This window comes from Mobula hypostoma, chromosome 30 (genome assembly GCF_963921235.1).
Source record: "Mobula hypostoma chromosome 30, sMobHyp1.1, whole genome shotgun sequence".
NCBI classification, from domain to species: domain Eukaryota; kingdom Metazoa; phylum Chordata; class Chondrichthyes; order Myliobatiformes; family Myliobatidae; genus Mobula; species Mobula hypostoma.
Genome location: NC_086126.1, coordinates 6,834,888 through 6,860,234, shown reverse-complemented (window position 1 = coordinate 6,860,234; position 25,347 = coordinate 6,834,888). Strand labels below are relative to the sequence as shown.

The window sequence follows — 25,347 nt, the reverse complement described above, 5'->3', positions numbered from 1 at the left end:
GTGATCCCACACTGTGACACAGCCGGACGTGATCCCACACTGTGACACACAGCCGGACGTGATCCCACACTGTGACACACAGCCGGACATGATCCCACACTGTGACACACAGCCGGACATGATCCCACACTGTGACACACAGCAGGACGTGATCCCACACTGTGACACAGCCGGACGTGATCCCACACTGTGATACACAGCCGGACGTGATCCCACACTGTGACACAGCCGGACGTGATCCCACACTGTGACACAGCCGGACGTGATCCCACACTGTGACACACAGCCGGACGTGATCCCACACTGTGATACACAGCCGGACGTGATCCCACACTGTGATACACAGCCGGACGTGATCCCACACTGTGATACACAGCCGGACGTGATCCCACACTGTGACACACAGCAGGACGTGATCCCACACTGTGACACAGCTGGACGTGATCCCACACTGTGACACAGCCGGACGTGATCCCACACTGTGACACACAGCCGGACGTGATCCCACACTGTGACACACAGCCGGACGTGATCCCACACTGTGACACAGCCGGACGTGATCCCACACTGTGACACAGCCGGACGTGATCCCACACTGTGATACAGCCGGACGTGATCCCACACTGTGACACAGCCGGACGTGATCCCACACTGTGACACAGCCGGACGTGATCCCACACTGTGACACACAGCCGGACGTGATCCCACACTGTGACACAGCCGGACGTGATCCCACACTGTGATACACAGCCGGACGTGATCCCACACTGTGATACACAGCCGGACGTGATCCCACACTGTGACACAGCTGGACGTGATCCCACACTGTGATACACAGCCGGACGTGATCCCACACTGTGACACAGCTGGACGTGATCCCACACTGTGACACACAGCCGGACGTGATCCCACACTGTGACACAGCCGGACGTGATCCCACACTGTGACACAGCCGGACGTGATCCCACACTGTGATACACAGCCGGACGTGATCCCACACTGTGACACACAGCAGGACGTGATCCCACACGGTGATACACAGCCGGACGTGATCCCACACTGTGATACACAGCCGGACGTGATCCCACACTGTGACACACAGCAGGACGTGATCCCACACTGTGACACAGCCGGACGTGATCCCACACTGTGATACACAGCCGGACGTGATCCCACACTGTGACACAGCCGGACGTGATCCCACACTGTGACACACAGCCGGACGTGATCCCACACTGTGACACAGCCGGACGTGATCCCACACTGTGACACAGCCGGACGTGATCCCACACTGTGACACAGCCGGACGTGATCCCACACTGTGACACACAGCAGGACGTGATCCCACACTGTGATACACAGCCGGACGTGATCCCACACTGTGATACACAGCCGGACGTGATCCCACACTGTGACACACAGCAGGACGTGATCCCACACTGTGACACAGCCGGACGTGATCCCACACTGTGATACACAGCCGGACGTGATCCCACACTGTGACACAGCCGGACGTGATCCCACACTGTGACACACAGCAGGACGTGATCCCACACTGTGACACAGCCGGACGTGATCCCACACTGTGACACACAGCCGGACGTGATCCCACACAGTGACACAGCAGGACGTGATCCCACACTGTGACACACAGCAGGACGTGATCCCACACTGTGACACAGCCGGACGTGATCCCACACTGTGACACAGCTGGACGTGATCCCACACTGTGACACAGCCGGACGTGATCCCACACTGTGATACACAGCCGGACGTGATCCCACACTGTGATACACAGCCGGACGTGATCCCACACTGTGACACACAGCCGGACGTGATCCCACACTGTTATACACAGCCGGACGTGATCCCACACTGTGATACACAGCCGGACGTGATCCCACACTGTGACACAGCTGGACGTGATCCCACACTGTGATACACAGCCGGACGTGATCCCACACTGTGATACACAGCCGGACGTGATCCCACACTGTGACACACAGCCGGACGTGATCCCACACTGTGACACAGCCGGACGTGATCCCACACTGTGACACAGCCGGACGTGATCCCACACTGTGACACAGCCGGACGTGATCCCACACTGTGACACACAGCTGAATGTGATTCCACACTGTGACACACAGCCGGACGTGATCCCACACTGTGATACACAGCCGGACGTGATCCCACACTGTGACACAGCTGGACGTGATCCCACACTGTGACACAGCCGGACGTGATCCCACACTGTGATACACAGCCGGACGTGATCCCACACTGTGACACAGCCGGACGTGATCCCACACTGTGACACAGCCGGACGTGATCCCACACTGTGACACAGCCGGACGTGATCCCACACTGTGACACAGCCGGACGTGATCCCACACTGTGACACAGCCGGACGTGATCCCACACTGTGACACAGCTGGACGTGATCCCACACTGTGACACAGCCGGACGTGATCCCACACTGTGACACAGCCGGACGTGATCCCACACTGTGACACAGCCGGACGTGATCCCACACTGTGACACACAGCCGGACGTGATCCCACACTGTGACACAGCCGGACGTGATCCCACACTGTGACACAGCCGGACGTGATCCCACACTGTGACACAGCCGGACGTGATCCCACACTGTGACACACAGCCGGACGTGATCCCACACTGTGACACACAGCCGGACGTGATCCCACACTGTGACACACAGCCGGACGTGATCCCACACTGTGACACAGCCGGACGTGATCCCACACTGTGATACACAGCCGGACGTGATCCCACACTGTGATACACAGCTGGACGTGATCCCACACTGTGACACACAGCCGGACGTGATCCCACACTGTGACACACAGCCGGACGTGATCCCACACTGTGACACAGCCGGACGTGATCCCACACTGTGACACAGCCGGACGTGATCCCACACTGTGACACAGCCGGACGTGATCCCACACTGTGATACACAGCCGGACGTGATCCCACACTGTGACACAGCCGGACGTGATCCCACACTGTGACACAGCTGGACGTGATCCCACACTGTGACACACAGCCGGACGTGATCCCACACTGTGACACAGCTGGACGTGATCCCACACTGTGACACACAGCCGGACGTGATCCCACACTGTGACACAGCCGGACGTGATCCCACACTGTGACACAGCCGGACGTGATCCCACACTGTGACACAGCCGGACGTGATCCCACACTGTGACACACAGCAGGACGTGATCCCACACTGTGATACACAGCCGGACGTGATCCCACACTGTGATACACAGCCGGACGTGATCCCACACTGTGACACACAGCAGGACGTGATCCCACACTGTGACACAGCCGGACGTGATCCCACACTGTGATACACAGCCGGACGTGATCCCACACTGTGACACAGCCGGACGTGATCCCACACTGTGACACACAGCAGGACGTGATCCCACACTGTGACACACAGCCGGACGTGATCCCACACAGTGACACAGCAGGACGTGATCCCACACTGTGACACACAGCAGGACGTGATCCCACACTGTGACACAGCACACACTGTGACACACAGCAGGACGTGATCCCACACTGTGACACAGCCGGACGTGATCCCACACTGTGACACAGCTGGACGTGATCCCACACTGTGACACAGCCGGACGTGATCCCACACTGTGATACACAGCCGGACGTGATCCCACACTGTGATACACAGCCGGACGTGATCCCACACTGTGACACAGCCGGACGTGATCCCACACTGTTATACACAGCCGGACGTGATCCCACACTGTGATACACAGCCGGACGTGATCCCACACTGTGACACAGCTGGACGTGATCCCACACTGTGATACACAGCCGGACGTGATCCCACACTGTGATACACAGCCGGACGTGATCCCACACTGTGACACACAGCAGGACGTGATCCCACACTGTGACACAGCCGGACGTGATCCCACACTGTGACACAGCCGGACGTGATCCCACACTGTGACACAGCCGGACGTGATCCCACACTGTGACACACAGCTGAATGTGATTCCACACTGTGACACACAGCCGGACGTGATCCCACACTGTGATACACAGCCGGACGTGATCCCACACTGTGACACAGCTGGACGTGATCCCACACTGTGACACACAGCCGGACGTGATCCCACACTGTGACACAGCCGGACGTGATCCCACACTGTGACACAGCCGGACGTGATCCCACACTGTGACACACAGCCGGACGTGATCCCACACTGTGACACACAGCCGGACGTGATCCCACACTGTGACACAGCCGGACGTGATCCCACACTGTGATACACAGCCGGACGTGATCCCACACTGTGATACACAGCTGGACGTGATCCCACACTGTGACACACAGCCGGACGTGATCCCACACTGTGACACACAGCCGGACGTGATCCCACACTGTGACACAGCCGGACGTGATCCCACACTGTGACACAGCCGGACGTGATCCCACACTGTGACACAGCCGGACGTGATCCCACACTGTGACACACAGCCGGACGTGATCCCACACTGTGACACAGCCGGACGTGATCCCACACTGTGACACAGCCGGACGTGATCCCACACTGTGACACAGCTGGACGTGATCCCACACTGTGACACACAGCCGGACGTGATCCCACACTGTGACACAGCCGGACGTGATCCCACACTGTGACACAGCCGGACGTGATCCCACACTGTGACACACAGCCGGACGTGATCCCACACTGTGATACACAGCCGGACGTGATCCCACACTGTGACACAGCCGGACGTGATCCCACACTGTGATACACAGCCGGACGTGATCCCACACTGTGACACAGCCGGACGTGATCCCACACTGTGACACAGCCGGACGTGATCCCCACACTGTGATACACAGCCGGACGTGATCCCCACACTGTGACACAGCCGGACGTGATCCCACACTGTGACACAGCCGGACGTGATCCCACACTGTGACACAGCCGGACGTGATCCCACACTGTGACACAGCCGGACGTGATCCTCACACAGATATGACCACAGCCAGATATTTTTCATCGACATTTCCTTGAAATTGGCAACCACATCTGGACAGTAGCAAATAGATCATGTAGTGGGTTCAAACTATGGCTGCATGTGGACACCTTTCTGATTGTGGTGAAAACACCTCAGCAGTTTTCTGACTGTTTCGGTCACAGCTGGACACTGGGTGACTGTGATGGTCACAGCTGGACACTGGGTGACTGTTTCGGTCACAGCTGGACACTGGGTGACTGTTTCGGTCACAGCTGACACTGGGTGACTGTTTCGGTCACAGCTGGACACTGGGTGACTGTGTTGCTCACAGCTGGACACTGGGTGACTGTTTCGGTCACAGCCGACACTGGGTGACTGTTTCGGTCACAGCTGGACACTGGGTGACTATGTTGGTCACAGCTGGACACTGGGTGACTGTGTTGCTCACAGCTGGACACTGGGTGACTGTGTTGCTCACAGCTGGACACTGGGTGACTGTTTCGGTCACAGCTGGACACTGGGTGACTTTTTCGGTCACAGCTGGACACTGGGTGACTGTGATGGTCACAGCTGGACACTGGGTGACTGTTTCAGTCACAGCTGACACTGGGTGACTGTTTCGGTCACAGCTGGACACTGGGTGACTGTGTTGCTCACAGCTGGACACTGGGTGACTGTTTCGGTCACAGCCGACACTGGGTGACTGTGTTGCTCACAGCTGGACACTGGGTGACTGTGTTGCTCACAGCTGGACACTGGGTGACTATGTTGGTCACAGCTGACACTGGGTGACTGTGTTGGTCACAGCTGGACACTGGGTGACTGTTTCGGTCACAGCCGACACTGGGTGACTGTGTTGCTCACAGCTGGACACTGGGTGACTGTGTTGCTCACAGCTGGACACTGGGTGACTGTTTCGGTCACAGCTGACACTGGGTGACTGTTTCGGTCACAGCTGGACACTGGGTGACTGTGTTGCTCACAGCTGGACACTGGGTGACTGTTTCGGTCACAGCTGGACACTGGGTGACTGTGTTGCTCACAGCTGGACACTGGGTGACTGTTTCGGTCACAGCCGACACTGGGTGACTGTTTCGGTCACAGCTGGACACTGGGTGACTGTTTCGGTCACAGCCGACACTGGGTGACTGTTTCGGTCACAGCTGGACACTAGGTGACTGTTTCGGTCACAGCTGGACACTGGGTGACTGTTTCGGTCACAGCCGACACTGGGTGACTGTTTCGGTCACAGCTGGACACTAGGTGACTGTGATGGTCACAGCTGGGCACTGGGTGACTGTGTTCGTCACAGCTGGACACTGGTTGACTGTGTTGGTCACAGCTGGACACTGGGTGACTGTGTTGCTCACAGCTGGACACTGGGTGACTGTTTCGGTCACAGCTGGACACTGGGTGACTTTTTCGGTCACAGCTGGACACTGGGTGACTGTGATGGTCACAGCTGGACACTGGGTGACTGTGATGGTCACAGCTGGACACTGGGTGACTGTTTCGGTCACAGCTGACACTGGGTGACTGTGTTGCTCACAGCTGGACACTGGGTGACTGTTTCGGTCACAGCCGACACTGGGTGACTGTGTTGCTCACAGCTGGACACTGGGTGACTGTGTTGCTCACAGCTGGACACTGGGTGACTATGTTGGTCACAGCTGACACTGGGTGACTGTGTTGGTCACAGCTGGACACTGGGTGACTATGTTGGTCACAGCTGGACACTGGGTGACTGTGTTGCTCACAGCTGGACACTGGGTGACTGTGTTGCTCACAGCTGGACACTGGGTGACTATGTTGGTCACAGCTGACACTGGGTGACTGTGTTGGTCACAGCTGGACACTGGGTGACTGTTTCGGTCACAGCCGACACTGGGTGACTGTGTTGCTCACAGCTGGACACTGGGTGACTGTGTTGCTCACAGCTGGACACTGGGTGACTGTTTCGGTCACAGCTGACACTGGGTGACTGTTTCGGTCACAGCTGGACACTGGGTGACTATGTTGGTCACAGCTGGACACTGGGTGACTGTGTTGCTCACAGCTGGACACTGGGTGACTGTGTTGCTCACAGCTGGACACTGGGTGACTGTTTCGGTCACAGCTGGACACTGGGTGACTTTTTCGGTCACAGCTGGACACTGGGTGACTGTGATGGTCACAGCTGGACACTGGGTGACTGTTTCAGTCACAGCTGACACTGGGTGACTGTTTCGGTCACAGCTGGACACTGGGTGACTGTGTTGCTCACAGCTGGACACTGGGTGACTGTTTCGGTCACAGCCGACACTGGGTGACTGTGTTGCTCACAGCTGGACACTGGGTGACTGTGTTGCTCACAGCTGGACACTGGGTGACTATGTTGGTCACAGCTGACACTGGGTGACTGTGTTGGTCACAGCTGGACACTGGGTGACTGTTTCGGTCACAGCCGACACTGGGTGACTGTGTTGCTCACAGCTGGACACTGGGTGACTGTGTTGCTCACAGCTGGACACTGGGTGACTGTTTCGGTCACAGCTGGACACTGGGTGACTGTTTCGGTCACAGCTGGACACTGGGTGACTGTGTTGCTCACAGCTGGACACTGGGTGACTGTTTCGGTCACAGCTGGACACTGGGTGACTGTGTTGCTCACAGCTGGACACTGGGTGACTGTTTCGGTCACAGCCGACACTGGGTGACTGTTTCGGTCACAGCTGGACACTGGGTGACTGTTTCGGTCACAGCCGACACTGGGTGACTGTTTCGGTCACAGCTGGACACTAGGTGACTGTTTCGGTCACAGCTGGACACTGGGTGACTGTTTCGGTCACAGCCGACACTGGGTGACTGTTTCGGTCACAGCTGGACACTAGGTGACTGTGATGGTCACAGCTGGGCACTGGGTGACTGTGTTCGTCACAGCTGGACACTGGTTGACTGTGTTGGTCACAGCTGGACACTGGGTGACTGTGTTGCTCACAGCTGGACACTGGGTGACTGTTTCGGTCACAGCTGGACACTGGGTGACTTTTTCGGTCACAGCTGGACACTGGGTGACTGTGATGGTCACAGCTGGACACTGGGTGACTGTGATGGTCACAGCTGGACACTGGGTGACTGTTTCGGTCACAGCTGACACTGGGTGACTGTGTTGCTCACAGCTGGACACTGGGTGACTGTTTCGGTCACAGCCGACACTGGGTGACTGTGTTGCTCACAGCTGGACACTGGGTGACTGTGTTGCTCACAGCTGGACACTGGGTGACTATGTTGGTCACAGCTGACACTGGGTGACTGTGTTGGTCACAGCTGGACACTGGGTGACTATGTTGGTCACAGCTGGACACTGGGTGACTGTGTTGCTCACAGCTGGACACTGGGTGACTGTGTTGCTCACAGCTGGACACTGGGTGACTATGTTGGTCACAGCTGACACTGGGTGACTGTGTTGGTCACAGCTGGACACTGGGTGACTGTTTCGGTCACAGCCGACACTGGGTGACTGTGTTGCTCACAGCTGGACACTGGGTGACTGTGTTGCTCACAGCTGGACACTGGGTGACTGTTTCGGTCACAGCTGACACTGGGTGACTGTTTCGGTCACAGCTGGACACTGGGTGACTGTGTTGCTCACAGCTGGACACTGGGTGACTGTTTCGGTCACAGCTGGACACTGGGTGACTGTGTTGCTCACAGCTGGACACTGGGTGACTGTTTCGGTCACAGCCGACACTGGGTGACTGTTTCGGTCACAGCTGGACACTGGGTGACTGTTTCGGTCACAGCTGGACACTAGGTGACTGTGATGGTCACAGCTGGGCACTGGGTGACTGTGTTCGTCACAGCTGACACTGGGTGACTGTGTTGGTCACAGCTGGACACTGGGTGACTGTTTCGGTCACAGCCGACACTGGGTGACTGTGTTGCTCACAGCTGGACACTGGGTGACTGTGTTGCTCACAGCTGGACACTGGGTGACTGTTTCGGTCACAGCTGACACTGGGTGACTGTTTCGGTCACAGCTGGACACTGGGTGACTGTGTTGCTCACAGCTGGACACTGGGTGACTGTTTCGGTCACAGCTGGACACTGGGTGACTGTGTTGCTCACAGCTGGACACTGGGTGACTGTTTCGGTCACAGCCGACACTGGGTGACTGTTTCGGTCACAGCTGGACACTGGGTGACTGTTTCGGTCACAGCTGGACACTAGGTGACTGTGATGGTCACAGCTGGGCACTGGGTGACTGTGTTCGTCACAGCTGGACACTGGGTGACTGTGTTGGTCACAGCTGGACACTGGGTGACTGTTTCGGTCACAGCTGGACACTGGGTGACTGTTTCGGTCACAGCTGGACACTGGGTGACTGTTTCGGTCACAGCCGGACACTTGTTGACTGTTTCGGTCACAGCTGGACACTGGGTGACTGTGTTGCTCACAGCTGGACACTAGGTGACTGTGATGGTCACAGCTGGACACTGGGTGACTGTGATGGTCACAGCTGGACACTGGGTGACTGTTTCGGTCACAGCCGGACACTTGTTGACTGTTTCGGTCACAGCTGGACACTGGGTGACTGTTTCGGTCACAGCCGACACTGGGTGACTGTGTTGCTCACAGCTGGACACTGGGTGACTGTGTTGCTCACAGCTGGACACTAGGTGACTGTGATGGTCACAGCTGGACACTGGGTGACTGTTTCGGTCACAGCCGACACTGGGTGACTGTGTTGCTCACAGCTGGACACTGGGTGACTGTTTCGGTCACAGCTGGACACTGGGTGACTGTTTCGGTCACAGCCGACACTGGGTGACTGTGTTGCTCACAGCTGGACACTGGGTGACTGTTTCGGTCACAGCTGGACACTGGGTGACTGTGTTGCTCACAGCTGGACACTGGGTGACTGTTTCGGTCACAGCCGACACTGGGTGACTGTGTTGCTCACAGCTGGACACTGGGTGACTGTGTTGCTCACAGCTGGACACTGGGTGACTATGTTGGTCACAGCTGGACACTGGGTGACTGTGTTGCTCACAGCTGGACACTGGGTGACTGTTTCGGTCACAGCTGGACACTGGGTGACTGTGTTGGTCACAGCTGGACACTGGGTGACTATGTTGGTCACAGCTGGACACTGGGTGACTGTGTTGCTCACAGCTGGACACTGGGTGACTGTTTCGGTCACAGCTGGACACTGGGTGACTGTGTTGGTCACAGCTGGACACTGGGTGACTGTGTTGCTCACAGCTGGACACTGGGTGACTGTGTTGGTCACAGCTGGACACTGGGTGACTGTTTTGGTCACAGCTGGACACTGGGTGACTGTGTTGGTCACAGCTGGACACTGGGTGACTGTGTTGGTCACAGCTGGACACTAGGTGACTGTGATGGTCACAGCTGGACACTAGGTGACTGTGATGGTCACAGCTGGACACTAGGTGACTGTGATGGTCACAGCTGGACACTAGGTGACTGTGATGGTCACAGCTGGGCACTGGGTGACTGTGTTCGTCACAGCTGGACACTGGGTGACTGTGTTGGTCACAGCTGGACACTAGGTGACTGTGATGGTCACAGCTGGGCACTGGGTGACTGTGTTCGTCACAGCTGGACACTGGGTGACTGTGTTGCTCACAGCTGGACTGTGACAATACTAGTCCCCGTATGTCTATGCGTAACCCGAACCGCACTGCCAGCGCCGCGATGGGCCGAAGGGCCTCCCCGCTGACTCGGCCTCTGCCCTCTCCCTCCCCAGAGTCTGATCACGGCCCACGAGCAGTTCAAGGCCACACTGCCCGAAGCCGACAAGGAGCGGATGGCCATCATGGGGATCCAGAATGAGATCAACAAGATCGCCCAGACCTACGGAATCAAGCTGTCCGGAATCAACCCGTACACCAACATAAACCCCCAGGATGTGGCCGGCAAGTGGGACAAAGTGAGGGTTCACAGAGAGATCCCGTGACGGTCGTACAGAGCGGGGCAGTGACACTCGTCTGGGTAGAGAGCGGGGCAGTGAGGAGTGGGTGGGACAGTGGGATTAGTGTGGGGACTGACACAGGGCTGTGGGGACAGTGTGGGACAGTGGAATTAGTGTGGGGACTGACACAGGGCTGTAGGGAGAGAGTGGGACAGTGGGATTAGTGTGGGGACTGACACAGGGCTGTGGGGAGAGAGTGGGACAGTGGGATTAGTGTGGGGACTGACACAGGGCTGTGGGGACAGAGTGGGACAGTGGGATTAGTTTGGGGACTGACACAGGGCTGTGGGGAGAAAGTGGGACAGTGGGATTAGTGTGGGGACAGACACAGGGCTGTGGGGACAGAGTGGGACAGTGGAATTAGTGTGGGGACTGACACAGGGCTGTGGGGACAGAGTGGGACAGTGGAATTAATGTGGGGACTGACATAGGGCTGTGGGGACAGAGTGGGACAGTGGAATTAGTGTGGGGACTGACACAGGGCTGTGGGGAGAGAGTGGGACAGTCGGATTAGTTTGGAGACTGACACAGGGCTGTGGGGAGAGAGTGGGACTGTGGGATTAGTGTGGGGACTGACACAGGGCTGTGGGGACAGAGTGGGACAGTGGAATTAGTGTGGGGACTGACACAGGGCTGTGGGGACAGAGTGGGACAGTGGGATTAGTTTGGGGACTGACACAGGGCTGTGGGGAGAGAGTGGGACAGTGGAATTAGTGTGGGGACTGACACAGGGCTGTGGGGAGAGAGTGGGACTGTGGGATTAGTGTGGGGACTGACACAGGGCTGTGGGGACAGAGTGGGACAGTGGAATTAGTGTGGGGACTGACACAGGGCTGTGGGGACAGAGTGGGACAGTGGAATTAGTGTGGGGACTGACACAGGGCTGTGGGGAGAGAGTGGGGCAGTCGGATTAGTTTGGAGACTGACACAGGGCTGTGGGGAGAGAGTGGGACAGTGGGATTAGTGTGGGGACTGACACAGGGCTGTGGGGAGAGAGTGGGACAGTGGAATTAGTGTGGGGACTGACACGGCTGTGGGGACAGAGTGGGACAGTGGGATTAGTTTGGGGACTGACACAGGGCTGTGGGGAGAGAGTGGGACAGTGGAATTAGTGTGGGGACTGACACAGGACTGTGGGGAGAGTGTGGGACAGTGGAATTAGTGTGGGGACTGACACAGGACTGTGGGGGGAGAGTGGGACAGTGGGATTAGTTTGGAGACTGACACAGGGCTGTGGGGAGAGAGCGGGACAGTGGGATTAGTTTGGGGACTGACACAGGGCTGTGGGGGGAGAGTGGGGCAGTGGGATTACCTTGAGGACTGACACAGGGCTGTTTTGAGGGATTGGGGTGGGATTACCTTGGAGACCGATAGGGCTGAGGGGAGAGAGCAGAACAGTGGGATTTTGGACTGATATGCGGTTGTTTTGAGAGACTGGGGTGGTGGGATTACGTTGGGGACTGATACAGGGCTCTGGGGAGAGAGTGGGGTGGGATTACGTTGGGGACTGATACAGGGCTCTGGGAAGAGAGTGGGGTGGGATTACATTGGGGACTGATACAGGGCTGAGGGAAGAACGAGGAAGAGTGGGATTTTGGACCGATACCGGGCTGAGGGGAGAGAGCAGAACGGTGGGATTTGGGACTGATGTAGCTCTGTTTTGAGAGACTGGGGTGGTGGGATTACCTTGGGTACTGACACCGGACGAGCTTTCACTGTGACCCCTCAGGTGAAGACGCTGGTCCCCCACAGAGACCAAACCCTGCAGGAGGAACTCGCCCGCCAACAGTCCAACGAACGCCTTCGCCGGCAGTTCGCCGCCCAAGCCAACGTCATCGGCCCCTGGATTCAGACCAAGATGGAGGTGAGGCGGGTCCCCGTCCTGGGCCCCTTCCCCGCGGTCGGGAAGCGTTAAAATTCGGTGACGGGGAAGGAACGGCGGCAGACATTCCCCGGTCAGGACGGCAGCGGGGGGGATCCTGTGGGGTGGTGCCCCTTCGAGGAGGGGCAGTCAGAGTGGCTGGGGCGAGTGACCGCATTGCGTTCCGTAGGCGGTGAACGCCATGGCCGCTCTGCGCCAGCGGTGGAAGGAGGGGATGCTCACGGGGGGCGGGGGCGGGGAGCCGATCGAGCGGGCTGGTCTGTCCCAGACGCTGTCACGCCCCCGGAGAGTTGCAGCCATCTTCATCCGGGCGAGTGGGGAGTGTCCACTCACGCTGTGTCCTGTAGGTGGGGGAAAGACGGTGGGACGTCACTCCCCAAAGAATCCCCACCCTCCGACCTTGTAGTCACAGGGTCAGTGTGCCTGGTCCAGTTGGGTTTCTGGTCACTCCCACTCCCCCTAGGACAGTGATGATGGGGTACCAGCAATAGGGGTGTCACTAGACTCCATCACTGGGGGCTGGTCACTTGTGTGGGGCCAACGTCACTTGCCTCAGTCTGGCCCCCGTCTAGACAGGGTCCCATTCTCCCTGCACACAGGCACAAACTGTGTGATCCTCTGAGGGGATGCGAGTGGGATGGGACACTGTGCGAGGGTCAGTAAGCCTCCCCGCCCCCCAACACTGACCCTGCACTGGTCACTCAGGGAGCAGCCGAAGGGGGCAAAGCCCCAGGGCACTGTCTTGGGGAACTCCTGTAGTGACAGTGTGGAGGGAGCTGCTTGTCCTGGCCTGCAAGGGAGCCTCAGTTTGTCCAGCTCGTGGTGGGACGGTGTGCAGGGATCTTCACTCTGTGTCTGACCCCGGGAGTGTGTGATGGGACGGTGTGGAGGGAGCTTCACTCAGTGTCTGACCCCGGGAGTGTGATGGGACGGTGTGGAGGGAGCTTCAGTCTGTGTCTGACCCCGGGAGTGTGTGATGGGACGGTGTGGAGGGAGCTTCACTCTGTGTCTGACCGGGGGAGTGTGTGATGGGACGGGGTAGCGGGAGCTCTCCGAGGGCTGACTGTCTCGCTCTTCCCGCCCGTCAGGAGATCGGCCACATCTCCATCGACATCACAGGCTCCCTGGAGGACCAGATGAACCACCTGAAGCAATACGAACAGAACATCATCAACTATAAGGCCAACATCGATAAGCTGGAGGGAGACCACCAGCTCATCCAGGAAGCTCTCATCTTTGACAACAAACACACCAGCTACACCATGGAGGTAAGTTGGCCAATATCACCTCCCTGCCCTCCGGGGTTCAGACCTCCCGGACGGGGATTTGAACCCGCAGACCCCTTTTCGTTTACCTCTCAACCTGTACCTGTGTTTGTCAAGTGTAAAGTCAAATTTAATATCATACGTGCGTCTGCCATTCCGGGCCTGGGACTGGATTATGGATATCTGATGGCTGTGAGTTGAAGAGTCCGGGGTCAAGGACACGAGGCCTGAAGGCAAGCTATCCTGAGGGTGGAATCCTGGCTGAGTGGGAGGGTGGGAAAAGCATTTGTCTTAGAACGTAGAGTGTGGGCACGTGGCCAAGTGGTTAAGGCATTGGACTAGCGACCTGAAGGTTGTGAGTTCGAGCCCCAGCCGAGGCAACGTGTTGTGTCCTTGAGCAAGGCACTTAACCACACATTGCTCTGCGACGACACTGGTACCAAGCTGTATGGCTCCTAATGCCCTTCCCTTGGACAACATCGGTGTCGTGGAGAGGGGAGACTTGCAGCATGGGCAACTGCCGGTCTTCCATACAACCTTGCCCAGGCCTGCGCCCTGGAGTGAAGACTCCAGGCGCAGACCCATGGTCTCGCAAGACTAACGGATGCCTTTACTTTTTTAGAACATAGATCATAAAACGGTAGAGCGCATTACAGGCCGTTTGGCCCGTCTAGTTATGCTGACATTTTAACCTACTCCAAGATCAATCTAACTCTTCCTTCCCACAGAGCCCTCTGTTTTGCCTATCTAAGAGGCTCTCAAATGTCCCTAATATATCTGCCTCGACCACCACCCCGACAGCACTTTCCACACACACCCACCACTCTCTGTGTGAAAAACCTTCCGCCTGCATCCCCCCCCCCAATACTTTCCTCCAATCACCTTAAAATGATCGATGTTATTCCCCCCCATATTAGCGATTTCCATCCTAGCAAAAGTCTCTGGCTGTCCCCTCGATATATGCCTCTTATCTTCTTGTACACCCCTTCAAATTCAAAGTCAAGTTTATCGTCATGTGACAGTCTGCAAGTCTGAGTTCAGGTCAGAGGCCGGAGGTCAAAGGGCCAATGTCTGTGAGTCCGGGGACAAGGACTGGAGGCCCTGAGGTGTGTCCTGTCCTGGGGTTGTGTGTGTGTGTGTGTGTGTGTGTGTGTGTGTGTGTGTGTGTATGTGTGTCCTGTTTCGCTGTCGTTCTGTTGTTGCTCCTCATGTTATCCTGCTGAACACGCAGAGCATCTCTTAGGAGCCTCAGGTTCAGGAAGAGGTATCACCCCTCAACCACCAGACTCTTCAACCAACGCGGATAACTTCACTCACCCCACCACTGAACTGTCCCCACAACCTATGGACTCACTTTCTGGGACCCTTCATCTCACGTTCTCGATACTTATTGCTTACTTATTTATTAATATTATTTCTTTCTTCCTACATTTATTATCTTTTGCACACTGGTTGAAGGCCTAGGTCGGGGCGGTCTTTAATTGCTTCTCTGATAGTTACTATTCTATCATGGATTGATAGAGTATGCCCGCAAGAAAATGAATCTCAGGGTTGGTGTCAGGTGATGTAGGTGCACTTTGTACTTCGAACTTAGGAAGATTGAGCGAGTGAGGGCTTTTCTCTTTGGGGCAAAGGAGGAAGAGAGGTGTGCAAGATGATAAGAGGCGGAGATCGAGTGGAGGGCCGGAGACTTTATCCCAGGGTGGAAGTGGCCAATACGAAGCGGGGGGGGGCATAATTTTAAGGTGATTGGAGGAAAGTATGGGGGGGACGTCAGAGATGGGTTTTTTACAGAGACTGGTGGGTGTGTAGAACACCCTGTCAGGGGTGGTGGTAGATACATTAGGGACATTTAAGGTGCCCTTCGATCGGCATATAGATGATAGAAACGTGGAGTGCTTTGTGGGAGGGAAGGGCTGGATTGATCTTAGATTAGGTTAAAAGTTTGGCACCACAGTGTGAGGCAAAGAATCTGGAGGGAGGGGCTAGAGTGTTCTCTAGAGTAAGTTAAAAAGGTCCGCACCCAATCGTGGAAGTCGACCGGCGGTGTTGTGACATTCGCACCGGACTTCGGGACGAGCCGTCCCGGGTTCGAGTCCGGCTCTCTCTCTGCACGCTTTCCGTCCGAGCTAGCAACTCGGCCTCGTGAGGAAAACAAACACAGAGAAATGCAGGGTTACCGCCTGACGCGCCACGAGGCGCGGAGAGGGACGTCAACGACAACATCGTGGGCCGGGGACCCTGTACTGTCGCCCGAGCTGTTCCATGTCCTGTTGTGGACACGCAACGCCCGCAGGCTGAGCCCAGCACACGCGACGGTTGTCCGATGCGCATTCCGGTGCACACGCCACCAATAAATCTGATGGTGAATCCGGCACGCGTCCACGTACGAACAAATGCACCGAGAAAATTCACCCGCAGCAGGATCACTGGCGCAGTGCCACAGATGGGCAGCGTTCACGTGCAAATTAGACATAAACTGTGCGCAGTTTCTTTAAGGAGGGATGCAGCAGAGCAGAAGGAAACACGTCCTTGATACCGCAAGGCGGTCGTGCTGTTGGTATAATGATTCGCGTGGTGCCAGTTCGGTCAAGAAGCAAGTTTAGACACTGGCCCTTCCAACCCACCAGGCCTGCGCTGACCAGTCACACGCATGTGACAAATTAACCTTCCAACTGCTACAGTGCACGCGGAGGAAACTCGCCGTCACGGGGAGCACTTACAGGCGGTGGCGGGAATTGACCCTGGGTCTCTGGCACGGTAATGGCGTCACCGTAAGACCACAGGGCATGGGAGCACGATTCGGCCATTTGGCCCATCGAGTCTGGTCTGCAATTTCATCGTGGCTAATCCATTTCCCTCTCAGCCCCCGATCTCCTGCTTTCTCCCCATATCCCTTCATGCCCTGACCAATCAAGAATCTATCAACCTCTGCCTTAAATAAACCCAATGACTTGGCCTCCACAGATTCACCTCCCTCTGGCTATAGAAATTCATCCTCATCTCCATTCTAAAGAGGCATTTCTCTATTCTGAGCTGTGTCTTCTGGTCCTAGACTCCCCCACTATAGGAAACATCCTCTCCACATCCACTCTATCTGTGTCCTCTGGTCCTAGACTCCCCTGCTGTAGGAAACATCCTCTCCACGTCCACTCTATCTGTGTCCTCTGGTCCTAGACTCCCCCACTATAGGAAACATCCTCTCCACATCCACTCTATCTGTGCCCTCTGGTCCTAGACTCCCCCACTATAGGAAACATCCTCTCCACATCCACTCTATCTGTGCCCTCTGGTCCTAGACTCCCCCACTATAGGAAACATCCTCTCCACATCCAGTCTATCTGTGTCCTCTGGTCCTAGACTCCCCCACTACAGGAAACATCCTCTCCACATCCACTCTATCTGTGTCCTCTGGTCCTAAACTCCCCCACTATAGGAAACATCCTCTCCACATCCACTCTATCTGTGTCCTCTGGTCCTAGACTCCCCCACTGTAGGAAACATCCTCTCCACGTCCACTCTATCAGTGTCCTCTGGTCCTAGACTCCCCCACTGTAGGAAACATCCTCTCCACGTCCACTCTATCTGTGTCCTCTGGTCCTAGACTCCCCCGACTATTGGAAACATCCTCTCCACATCCACTCTATCTGTGCCCTCTGGTCCTAGACTCCCCCACTGTAGGAAACATCCTCTCCACATCCACTCTATCTGTGCCCTCTGGTCCTAGACTCCCCCACTATAGGAAACATCCTCTCCACATCCAGTCTATCTGTGTCCTCTGGTCCTAGACTCCCCCACTACAGGAAACATCCTCTCCACATCCACTCTATCTGTGTCCTCTGGTCCTAAACTCTCCCACTATAGGAAACATCCTCTCCACATCCACTCTATCTGTGTCCTCTGGTCCTAGACTCCCCCACTGTAGGAAACATCCTCTCCACGTCCACTCTATCTGTGTCCTCTGGTCCTAGACTCCCCCACTGTAGGAAACATCCTCTCCACGTCCACTCTATCTGTGTCCTCTGGTCCTAGACTCCCCCACTATAGGAAACATCCTCTCCACATCCACTCTATCTGTGTCCTCTGGTCCTAGACTGCCCCACTACAGGAAACATCCTCTCCACATCCACTCTATCTGTGTCCTCTGGTCCTAGACTCCCCTGCTGTAGGAAACATCCTCTCCACGTCCACTCTATCTGTGTCCTCTGGTCCTAGACTCCCCCACTATAGGAAACATCCTCTCCACATCCACTCTATCTGTGTCCTCTGGTCCTAGACTGCCCCACTACAGGAAACATCCTCTCCACATCCACTCTATCTGTGTCCTCTGGTCCTAGACTCCCCCACTATAGGAAACATCCTCTCCACATCCACTCTATCTGTGTCCTCTGGTCCTAGACTCCCCCACTATAGGAAACATCCTCTCCTCATCCACTCTATCTGTGCCCTCTGGTCCTAGATTCCCCCACTATAGGAAATATCCTCTCCACATCCACTGATGTGTGTGATGAAACAGTGTAGAGGAAGCTTTACTCTGTGTCTGACCCCGGGAGTGTGTGATGGGATGGTGTAGACGGTGTGTACAGGAGGAACGATGTGTTCCTGTTTCCTTGCGTCTGGGTGGTGTCTGACTGTGACCGTGTTCTCTTCCCCTGCCCCCCACCCCCCCCCCCGGCTGTCCGCAGCACATCCGTGTGGGCTGGGAACAGCTCCTCACCACCATCGCCAGGACCATCAATGAGGTGGAGAACCAGATTCTGACCCGGGACGCCAAGGGCATCAGCCAGGAGCAGCTGAACGAGTTCCGCGCCTCCTTCAACCACTTCGACAGGGTCAGTACCGCAGGGCGTGGCGGTGGGGGCGGGTAGAGGAGAGAGGGAGGTAATTCGGTGAGAGGGGAGGAGCAGGAGGAGAGTGTGGAGGAAGGTATTGGGGTATGGGGGGGAATTGAGATGGTGGTAGCAGGGGAAAGAGGAAAATGGGTGAGGGGAGGGATATTGGATCTGATGAGGGGTTGAGTGAGGAGATATTGGATCTGATGAGGGGTTGGGTGAGGAGATATTGGACTAGGAGAGGGGCTGGGTTAGATGAGGGGTTGGGTGAGAAGATATTGGACTGGGGAAGGGCTGGGTTAGATGAGGGGTTGGGTGAGGAAATATTGGATCTGATGAGGGGTTGGGTGAGGAGATATTGGATCTGATGAGGGGTTAGGTGAGGAGATATTGGACTAGGGGAGGGTTTGGGTTAGATGAGGGGTTGGGTGAGGAGATATTGGATCTGATGAGGGGTTGGGTGAAGAGATATTGGACTGGGGAGGGTTTGGGTTAGATGAGGGGGTCGGGTGAGGAGATATTGGATCTGATGAGGGGTTGGGTGAAGAGATACTGGACTGGGGAGGGTTTGGGTTAGATGAGGGGGTCGGGTGAGGAGATATTGGATCTGATGAGGATTTGGGTGAGGAGATATTGGACCAGAGGAGGGTTTGGGTTAGATGAGAGGTTGGGTGAGGGGGAATTGGATCAGGAGAGAGGTTGGGTGAGGGGGAATTGGATTATGGAAGAGGTGGGGTTGGGTTTGGGGGAATTGGACTGGGGAGATGTTGGGTGAGGGGATATTAGATTAAGGGAGGAGTTGGGTGAGGGGACATTGGATCAGGGGAGGGGTTAGGTGAGGGGGAATTGGACCAGGGAGGTGTTGGGTGAGGGGATATTGGATTAGGGGAGAGGTAGGGTTGGGGGGGGGAATTGGATCGAGGAGAGGTCGGGTTGGGGGGGAATTGGACCAGGGAAGGGTTGGGTGAGGGGCAGTTGGATTAGTGGAGGGGTTGGGTGAGCGGGAATTGGACCAGGGAGGTGTTGGGTGAGGGGATATTGGATCAGGGGAGAGGTAGGGTTGGGGTTGGAATTAGATCGAGGAGAGGTCGGGTTGGGGGGGAATTGGACCAGGGAGATGTTGGATGAGGGGATATTGGATTAGGGGAGAAGTAGGGTTGGGGGGGTATTGGATCAAGGAGAGGTCGGGTTGGGGGGGAATTGGACCAGGGAGGCGTTGGATTAGTGGAGGGGTTGGGTGAGCAGGAATTGGACCAGGGAGGGGTTGGATGAGGGGATGTTGGATCAGGGGAGGGGTTGGGTGAGGGGAATTGGATTGGGGAGGGGTTGGGTGAGGGGGTATTTTATTAGGGGAGGGGACATTGGATTAGGGGAGAGGTTGGGTGAGGGGGTATTTTATTAGGGGAGGGGATATTGGATTAGAGGAGGGGTTGGGTGAGGGGGAATTGGATTGGGGAGGGGTTGGATGAGGGGGAATTGGATTAGGGGAGAGGTAGGGTTGGGGGGGAATTGCATCAGGGGAAGGGTTGGGTGAGGGGGTATTTTATTAGGGGAGGGGTTGGGTGAGGGGATATTGGATCAGGGGAGGGTTTGGGTGAGGGGATATTGGATCAGGGAAAGGGTTGGGTGAGGGGATATTGGACTAGGGAGGGGTTGGGTGAGGGACACTGTGTCGGGGCAGAGGGGTAAGAGGTGGTGGGAAGAAGGGAGTGTGTTGGGACCGTGCGGAAGTGGGACGAGAGTCAGAAGCAGAGTGGGCACGGGGTGTGAGAATGAGACAGGGTGAGGGGCAGAGGGGCATTAGGGATAGGTGGAGCAGGGTGTGTGTCAGTGGGGGTGGAGGAGAGTGAGATAGGGATGAGAGGGGAATTAAGGGAAGTGTGGGGAAGGAGGAGTGGGGAGACAGAGAGGGTGTAGAGGGAGAGTGGGTGAGAGAAAGGGGGGAGAGGACAAGGTTGAATGAGAGGGACGTGAGGGAGCGTAAGAGTGATGGGCGAGTAGGGAGAGTGCGGGGTGAGCGAGGGAGTGATGAGAAGGGCAGAAGGGGAGGGGGCTCAGGGAGTGATAGGGCATGGGAGGGCAAGAGGGGGAGAGGTGGAGGGAGACCGCTGTTAAAGGGGGTGAGGGAGCAAGGGAGTGGGAGAGAGGAAATGATTGGGAGGATGAGGGAGGGAGAGGGTAATCCTGGCAGAGTGGAGAGACACTGGGCACAGTCCGAGGGATATCAGGGTCTTCGAGACTTGTCAGCTCTTGCTTCCTCGTTCGGTCGGCCTCGGTCCCGGGAAGGAAAACCAGGGGCGATCCATGGGGATCCACTGTGGCCGAATGCAATCACTAACTGGAATCTCTCTTTCTCTCTCTCCGTGCGCCGGCGGGGCGGTGTAGAAGAGGAATGGCAAGATGGAGCCCGACGACTTCCGTGCCTGCCTCATCTCCATGGGCTACGATCTGGTAGGTTCTCTGAGGGATGCCCGTCGTCCCGGGTGATTCAGAATGGGGAGGGGGGGGTGTCTCACGGGGTTGGCAAGGACCCTAGGGTGGCAGCTGAGGTGCCTGAAGACTCAATTCCTCCAGGTGAGCTAGTAGTAAAGATGGCAGGTGCTACATTAGCAATTACTTCCAGAGGGCTAGAATATAAAAGCAATATTGGGCCAAAGAACTTCTCTGCATTATGATTTTAAATTCCTGTTGCCCCTCCCTTTCCCTGGCTCCCTAAACTAACCCAGTTCCTGTGTCGGGTCCCGGTCCTCCCTCTGTAGATGCTGCCTGGCTTGCTGAGTGCTTCCAGCATCTCCAACTTCTACTTCAGGCCTGCAGTGTCCGCCGACCTTTTCCCCAAACGGCTGTTCGCCGATCTGGGGTCCGTAAACGAAGGAGGAGTGTGGTGGGAAGTGAAAAGAAGACTGCAAACACCGGAACTCCGGAACAGATTGAAAAAAACAGAAAGTGCAGGAAATATTTAGTAGCAGCTGAAGTGGGAGAGAAACCAGGACTGTACTTGATGGAATTCAGAAGGATAAGGATTTAAATCTACCAGGTACTGAATGAGCTAGATAGAATGGATTTGTACCATCGGGCAGGAGTACAGGTGCCTTGGGTCCCACAGCATTAGGTTCAGGAATAGTTATTGCCCGTTGTCGGGTCTCTGTTTAATTTCTGTTCTTGAGCGTTCTTCCAGGAGTCAAAAATGGCGAGCATCCTTCGTCCCAAGATTTCAGTTTGTTTTAGAGTGCCAACAAACACACAAGTACTAACCGAGCTAAATAAGGAGCTGAGAAACGAGGCTAAGAGGGGAATTCGCGCTAAGGGGTAAAAGACGGTGCTTCAGAAAAATCTATCACTTTTATAGATAAGATAAAGAAAATTCCTTAGATAGAACTGAATTAAAGGAACAAAAGATGGCACTAAAGAAAAATCTATCGCTTTTATAGATAAGATAAGGAAAATTCCTTAGATAGAAGTAAACTAGTTAATGGGTGCACATAATTACATCATGTGGGTCATGTGCTAATACTTAGCCAATGAAAAATGAGGAAGGTGATAAACCGTTAGTTTAGCTGCTATACCGCTTTCTGCCGTAAGTGTGAAACATACTTCTTGTTAAAAAGTACAAATCTCATAAAAAGTATTATTTTTTTTAAAATAAAAGTGGTTTCCAACACCTTCCAGAATTAGGCTCCTGAAGCAGCCTGGATAACTTCACTCACCTCAATTCTGAACTGACTCACTTTGAAGGACTCTACAGCCCGTGTTGTCAGTATTATTCATTTGTTCACTTGTTTATCCCTTGCGCGATTTGTCATCTTGTTTGGGTATTCTGCGAGTGCCGTTTGGTGTTAAATTTTGCCTGTTGTTCCCCTTCCCCCCCAACAGGGCGAGGTGGAGTTTGCACGGATCATGACCCTGGTGGACGCCAACAACACCGGCGTGGTGACCTTCCAGGCCTTCATCGACTTCATGACCCGCGAGACGGCCGAGACGGACACAGCCGAGCAAGTCATGGCCTCCTTCAAGATCCTGGCCTCCGACAAGGTTCGAAGTGGCCGCTCCGGCTGACCTCTGACCCGCCTCGCCGACAATGCCCCGCCCCCCTTCAGGGTCAAAGTTTAACCCCCCCCCCGACGGGGGATGGTGACCGTGGGCAGGCTCCCTCTCCCACGTGCACAATCCCATCCTGATGACAATGGCCCCGTTCCCAGTGGGATTGCCCCGTCCAGATTCATCAGACTGATAACGGTGCGGAAGAAGCTGTTCTCGAGTCCGGTTGTCCAGGCAATCAAGCTCCTCGAGAAAAGGGACTGGACTGTGATGGGATGGTGTAACACTTACAAACTGTTCGGGTCAAATTTGACCCGTTTTGACTTTTGGCAGCAGTAAAAACACACTAAATGCCGAAACTTCTTCATTTTTGCGCTTTTGGGGTCACTTTAGGAAAAGTCATCAAATTTCAGCTTAAGAAAATGACATTTAGGGTGTTTCCACTGCTGTCAAATGTCAAAACGGGTCAAATTTGACCCAAACATTACGTAAGGGGTAAAGGGAGTTTCACTCTGTGTCTGACCCCGGGAGTGTGTGATGGGACGGTGTGGAGGGAGATTCCTTCTGTGTCTGACCCCGGGAGTGTGTGATGGGACGGTGTATAGGGAGCTTCACTCTGTGTCTGACCCCGGGAGTGTGTGATGGGACGGTGTATAGGGAGCTTCACTCTGTGTCTGACCCCGGGAGTGTGTGATGGGACGGTGTGGAGGGAGCTTCACTCTGTGTCTGACCCCGGGAGTGTGTGACGGGACGGTGTGGAGGGAGCTTCACTCTGTGTCCGACCCCGGGAGTGTGTGATGGGATGGTGCGGAGGGAGCTTCACTCTGCGTGATGGGGCAGTGCGGGAGGGACTGATTCCCAAGCCCGAGCCCCGCGGTGATCCTGACAGGGTTCGCTGTGTTCCCACAGAACTACATCACGGTGGAGGAACTGAGGCGGGAGCTGCCCCTGGAACAGGCGGAATACTGCATCAGCCGGATGACCACCTACACTGGAGCTGACGGAATTCCCGGAGCACTTGACTACATCTCCTTCTCCAGCGCGCTGTACGGGGAGAGCGACCTGTGAACCTCCCTCCCTCCCTCCCTCCCTCCATCACCCCCACAGCCGTGTCCGTCCGCTTCACCCTCTTCCTTTGCGCCAACCCGGCCAGGAGGACCACCCTCCGCTGCGCGCCTCAGAACGTCTCCCCTCCCCGCCCCACCAGCCCGACGCCCTGTCCGCTCCAGGGAGGGGCCCGCTCAGAAGGAAAGGTTTGGATTCACTCACTGCATGCACTGTGGACCGGGGAGGGAAGCGGGCCTGGGGAAGGGGAGGGGACGTAATGGGTGCCCCACCTCCACCGACCTCCCCTCCGGTGAGGTGGAAGGGGCATCTATAGTGGCGTCCGCCCTCTCCGCCATCTTGGTGGCCAAGAGTAATTACTGAGGAATGGCGGGTGAGGGGGGAAAGGCTTCCCCTCGGTCCTGTCCCTCCGACCTCCGACCTCCAGAACTTGAGGTGATGACCAGGTTGCCCAGGGATCCTCCCCACTCCCCACACTCCTCCTTTGCCCTCCCCTTCCCCAGCCACAACCCGCCCATCTCATTCCATTCTCCTCTCGCTTCTACGTGCTGCTCCTCTTCCAACCAGCCCCGCCAACGTTTTATTTATTCTCCAGAGTCAGGCTCCAGGCGATGTGAAACACTAGGCCGGCGAGCGGGTTGCTCGCTGCATTTCGGGGCGGGGAGTGTCCTTTTAAGCCACAGATTGTAAGCTGAGACAAAAATAAAAACACTCCTTGGAGGTACCTCCAGAACCTGTACGCCTCTTTATTGCTTTTGGCTCTTTCTCAAGTCACAACGAGGCCTAGTTGGACTAGGCCTGAGTGAAGCCTGGAGCTGTCTTAGGTGGGTAATCCCACCCTCAGAACTGATTGGAAGCTAGCTCCCCGCACGCCCTCCCAACTCAGACATCCCACGCTGCAAAAACTCATTTCAGGGAGGTAGCACCATCATTTTGTGGGAGACTTCCGGGAGAGGTGCAATGTCTGCCAACTGATTTATTACACTGCGATGCTGTGAGAAGCTCTTGTTTGTGTGCCATCCAGACAGATAAGAATCAAGTTTTTTTCACTGATGTGATAACTAAGGATGAGGTCTCCCGGTACTTGGAGGCACAGGATAAAACAGGCAACAGTCAGCGTGGGAAAATCAAGCCTGACAAATCTGTCGGAATTCTTTGAAGGAATATCAAGCAGGATAGAGAAAGGAGAATCGGTGATGTTGTGAACGTGGGTTTTGCACACACGAGGCTGCTTAACAAGTTATGAGCCCA

The 25,347-nt window shown here is 55.8% G+C and overlaps 1 protein-coding gene across 1 annotated transcript in view; it reads left to right on the top strand.

Moving 5' to 3' along the window:
- Nucleotides 1–24,820, top strand: part of actn3a (actinin alpha 3a) — a 116,304-nt gene extending 91,484 nt beyond the window's left edge. Inside the window, exons 15-21 of the mRNA XM_063036529.1 lie at nt 10,790–10,972; nt 12,744–12,878; nt 13,985–14,164; nt 18,847–18,993; nt 21,379–21,444; nt 22,867–23,025; nt 23,941–24,820. Coding sequence (XP_062892599.1) covers nt 10,790–10,972; nt 12,744–12,878; nt 13,985–14,164; nt 18,847–18,993; nt 21,379–21,444; nt 22,867–23,025; nt 23,941–24,099 — 1,029 coding nt within the window. The 3' untranslated portion in view covers nt 24,100–24,820. The remainder of the gene's footprint in view (nt 1–10,789; nt 10,973–12,743; nt 12,879–13,984; nt 14,165–18,846; nt 18,994–21,378; nt 21,445–22,866; nt 23,026–23,940) is intronic.
- Nucleotides 24,821–25,347: the final 527 nt, after the last annotated feature.